We start from the raw sequence: 4,365 nt of genomic DNA, 5'->3' as shown, positions 1-4,365 counted from the left end.
TCAGCAGTTGTTTCTTGCAAACTGTATCAGATTACAAGCAGATTTCTAAAGGAAGATTTCTCAGGTATGGCCTGAGAAGTAGGTTCAGTTTTTTCTGACATTATAGAAATATATATATAAAAATATATAAATGTATATGGATATATATGCATATAAAAAAAAATATTTTTTTTTTTCTTCTCTAGATCTACATACACATGGACAAAAACCATACACACAATTATGATACATCACCTAGTGGTATGTTTCCACTGTGTCCTCCATTTTATAGCAATTTGAAAAACTTTTTTCCTGTCTTTCATCTCTTCTTGAAGTTTGGCTTTTGGCCATCACGTTATGTAAAATAATTTTCTGTGAAAGAATGGCATGATACATCTCACAGGCTTTTATTGCTGAGTTATAAACCCACTTCTAACATTTTTATCCTTCACTCTTCCTTTAAGCAGAAAGGCAGCTATGTAACACCTGTAACATTTTTTCTGCAATGCATGAATATATATGAATATATATGTCCTGAAAATACAGTAGTAAAAAATAGTACTTTTGTAGTTTCCATAGAGTTATATGAGCAGTAGGATTGCCATTCATCCAGAATTTTGACTAAATAGCTAGAAGTTATTAAAAGAAGTTGCCATAATGAAAGGCAAAATCAGATTTCTGTGGCTTTCAGTCCTGTAGGATTAAGTGAAGAAACTATGAAAAGTTTGCCATTCAAGTTTCAAATCAACCATGAATAAACAACTTTAGTACTAAAATAAAGAGGCTTTCTTTTCAGTTAACAAGGGCTGTACCATCTCAATGCATATTTGGGAGGTGTGTTGTGATCTTTTTTTTGTTTTTTTTTTTCACATAGGTTAAAGTTTTTGTTGTGAATATTTTACTGATATTTCTATACAGCCATGTTATATCACATACTTTTCCAATAAGCCTACATTGTGTCAATTTATTCACATGAACTTTTCATTATCACTTTTTAAAACATGATGAGGTTGTTTGTTGGGTTTGTTGTTCCTCTTTGCTTTTCCCTTCTTTTCCCTTGCAAAGCAGAATATTGAGTGCTGTTGATTGTTGGGTTAAGTTTATTCCATGTCCCCAAACTCTCGTAGAGGCCATTTTGTGAAAAGAAGGAGAAGGGGAAAAAAAGATAAGAAAGGATGGGCATAACTATTTCAGATTGTTCCTCCATCTCTCATTAGTGTCTTGTTAAAATAGCAAAGTGATGCAGAATGAGACCATCCGTGGCATATGTGATGCTTAAAAAAAAGGCCTCTGAACAGATCCTACATTCCAAGAATTGTCTGAGCAAGAAATTTTCCCATTTTGTATGTTAATAAAACCTTTCTTCAAAAAGAAAATGAAGAGCAATGTTCTTCTGTAGTTCAGGTGTCATGAGTATTACACATAAACCTGGATTCATCTCAGCTCACTTTACAGGGCTGAGGAATCTAAATCTAAGAATCTTCATCTGTCTTTAATCAATGAAGAGAGGTAAGGCTTTCCCTCTTTGTTTTCCAAGGAAATTTGGGCAATTTGGATCCTAATTTAGGCACTTAGTTTAAGTGACTAAAATGTTAAAGGATGGATCTGAATTGCCTTGTTTATATCACAGATCTTAGCCCTAAAGCCAGCTCACAGCTACAGAGATGTGCCTCATCACTAAGGCTCTTTGTACTTTGATCAGAAAAATTTACTATTCCATCTGTGAACCTGAGTTGGGTGACCTTTGCTGATGCTGCTTGTCACTGCTGTTACTTCAGCATTGCTCTTTATTTCTTTTTCTTAAGGATCAATCAAATTACAGTCGATCCAAAACCATAATAACTTGAAAAGCAAGTCCTTTGCAGTTGCCAGGCTGCTGAGAGATATTCCTCTTCATGCTGGATTTCTAAATTCAAATTTTCTCTCTTTTTCAGACAGACATAGAGCTCCTCATTTCCACTTCATTGTGCACTGCATGCATGATGTTCAGCTTTACAAGGCTAGACAGAAAAGCCTAACCTCAAAACCTCTGGTTAGGTCTATCTGACAGACTTTCATTAATTTTCTCTTGAAATGAACAATTCACAAACTCGCTGCTGGTAACTAAATGTCATGAGGTTTTAATTGAGCCAAACAATATTGTTTTGGAAAATCAAGACCACAGTATCACAGAACAACATAATGTATTTTTTTAATAAAATAAAATAGAAGAAGGTTCTATATTAAAAATATTTTACCTTAGATTTCGTGGCAGTAGAAGGTCTTAAACATCCCCTCTAGCCAAGGACTGGTGAAGATAAACAGTCTTTTCTTTTTGAATAGTTAAGTGTAAACTGTCAAGTTACACAGACCTAAAGTTGTTTGGATTTCAGGGGTTGTAATTAAGTTAATTATGGAAAACAAACTATATGGAGGCTTAGGAGATTGTAACTATACAGTATGTTATGAATCCAGATATCATGAAGATGAAGAAAAAGTTAGATCTGTTATTTCAGATTTAATTTTTTTATCCTTAATTTCAAAACAGGTTTTATAGCCCAAATATACTGAATGCTTGATTTAAGAAACTGTAAACTTAATACCATGGTTGGGTGTACTTACTTAGGCTTGAATTCTCCTAGAATTTCTGACCATTTACTGAGTTTGAAAGACTTAACATAACTGTATTAGAGAGATTATTCAACAGTAAAACAAATATGCGTTAAATTGGTATTAAAAAAAAATCCTCAACAGCTGTTCATGGCTGGAAAAACAGCTTGAGAAACACATTCCTTGCAACCTAAAAATACTAGAGGAAGTAACCTCAAGTACCTTTAGATTGGGAGTATTTTCAGAAAATGAATATGCAGCATTGCCTTCATAATGCTGCCTGAAAATAATTTACAAAAATATAGAATTCACCAAATATGCCGCCTTTGATTCAGTTCAGTGAAGTTTTTTGCATTTCCTTTTTTTCTTTCATTGTAAGCATTCTCAAACCATGTACACATTATAGTCTTTTCCTATGTGTGCAATTAGCTGCTGCTTCCCCTTTGATGACTCAAATCACAGGGGCCACTTCAGTGGAAGAAACAAGGGAGCCAGGTAAACTTATGAGCTGCAGCCTTGGCTGCCACAATTATTCTCTGTGATGTTATCATTTTTATTACCAGAAAATAACAAACGGTGCTACTAGGGGTTCACCCTCTAATTCAAAGATATATAAGAATTTGAGAATTCCCACTTGGAAAAATTCTCAACTTTTACAAAGAGAACATAGAAGGAAGTTGGTGGTGAATTCATCATAGTGATTTACTTCCTTAGAGCATTTTGCTGTGTTCAGTGTTTAACATGCATGATCTCAAACAGAATGTTACACCACTGACTTTATATATTCCTAGTTTATTTTTGTGGTAGATGATTTCTAGAATTAAGGTGTTTTTACAAGTAAATTAGTAATTGTGGCTTGTAGGACTTCCAAGGTATATGATGATGACAGTTCTCTACGTGACCACAATGTGGAGATTCTGCTTGTTATGCAGAGCAAAGTTTTTCTTCTGGCTGCTAGGTGACTTACAGTGATGTTAATTTTTTGTTGTTTGATTTTTTTTTCAGCTTTCCTTTGCAGCAACAACCCCAGAGTTGGCAGATAAGAAAAAATACCCTTATTTCTTCCGGACAGTGCCATCTGATAATGCAGTGAATCCAGCAATTTTGAAGTTACTCAAATATTACCAGTGGAAGAGAGTAGGAACTTTAACCCAGGATGTACAAAGATTCTCTGAGGTAAGATTTCCATAATTTCTAGTACACAAAGAGAGCTACTAATATCTGACTTTCAAGGGGCTATTTCCTCCTTTAATAGCAGTTAAGAAAAATGAAACAGACACTCTGTTTTCAGTCTTGTTTGACTTTGTCTTCTCACGTCACATTTGATGTACTGAATAAACTTAATTCCCTTCTGGGGCTTGATTGTCCATAGTAAAAACTACCCATGCTTTCCCTTGACTGTTTTTTTACACCAAAATAATTGCACTCAAGTGCAAAAAACCAAGCCCACAGCTTTTTTGTTTGTTTGTTTTTGTAGCAGGTTCTTTTATTTAATTTAACTTGCAAAGTGTACAATTTGTGAAGAAGGCTTGTATCCTGACAATGGTCCACTTGAAAGTTAGAATAAATTTAATATCATTGTCTTCCTTTTCATTTATTGTAAGCATAGGTCTGATCAGTCTGAATGTTGAAGGACAAAATCTGCTAAGTCAGTGGCTGTAAACTGAAGCCCCAGAACAGATAATTTAACAAACTATGCACCCTCCAAATCTTCTGAGTTTCAACTTCAATTACATTTTGGTTATAGAAATGACAATAAAGTATAGGCCAAGTGCCTTAAGCATGGTTGTAACAGTA

The 4,365-nt window shown here is 34.3% G+C and overlaps 1 protein-coding gene across 1 annotated transcript in view; it reads left to right on the top strand.

Annotated features, from left to right (window-relative positions):
* The window catches only part of GABBR2 (gamma-aminobutyric acid (GABA) B receptor, 2), a 371,505-nt gene that overhangs the window by 75,880 nt on the left and 291,260 nt on the right, over positions 1 to 4,365 (top strand). Inside the window, exon 3 of the mRNA XM_009996521.1 lies at positions 3,574 to 3,744. Coding sequence (XP_009994823.1) covers positions 3,574 to 3,744 — 171 coding nt within the window. The remainder of the gene's footprint in view (positions 1 to 3,573; positions 3,745 to 4,365) is intronic.

The sequence above is a fragment of the Chaetura pelagica genome, unplaced genomic scaffold (genome assembly GCF_000747805.2).
Source record: "Chaetura pelagica isolate M959 unplaced genomic scaffold, ChaPel_1.0 scaffold82, whole genome shotgun sequence".
NCBI classification, from domain to species: domain Eukaryota; kingdom Metazoa; phylum Chordata; class Aves; order Apodiformes; family Apodidae; genus Chaetura; species Chaetura pelagica.
The sequence above is the reverse complement of the archived record's forward strand: the minus strand, read 5'-3'. Positions and strand labels throughout refer to the sequence as shown.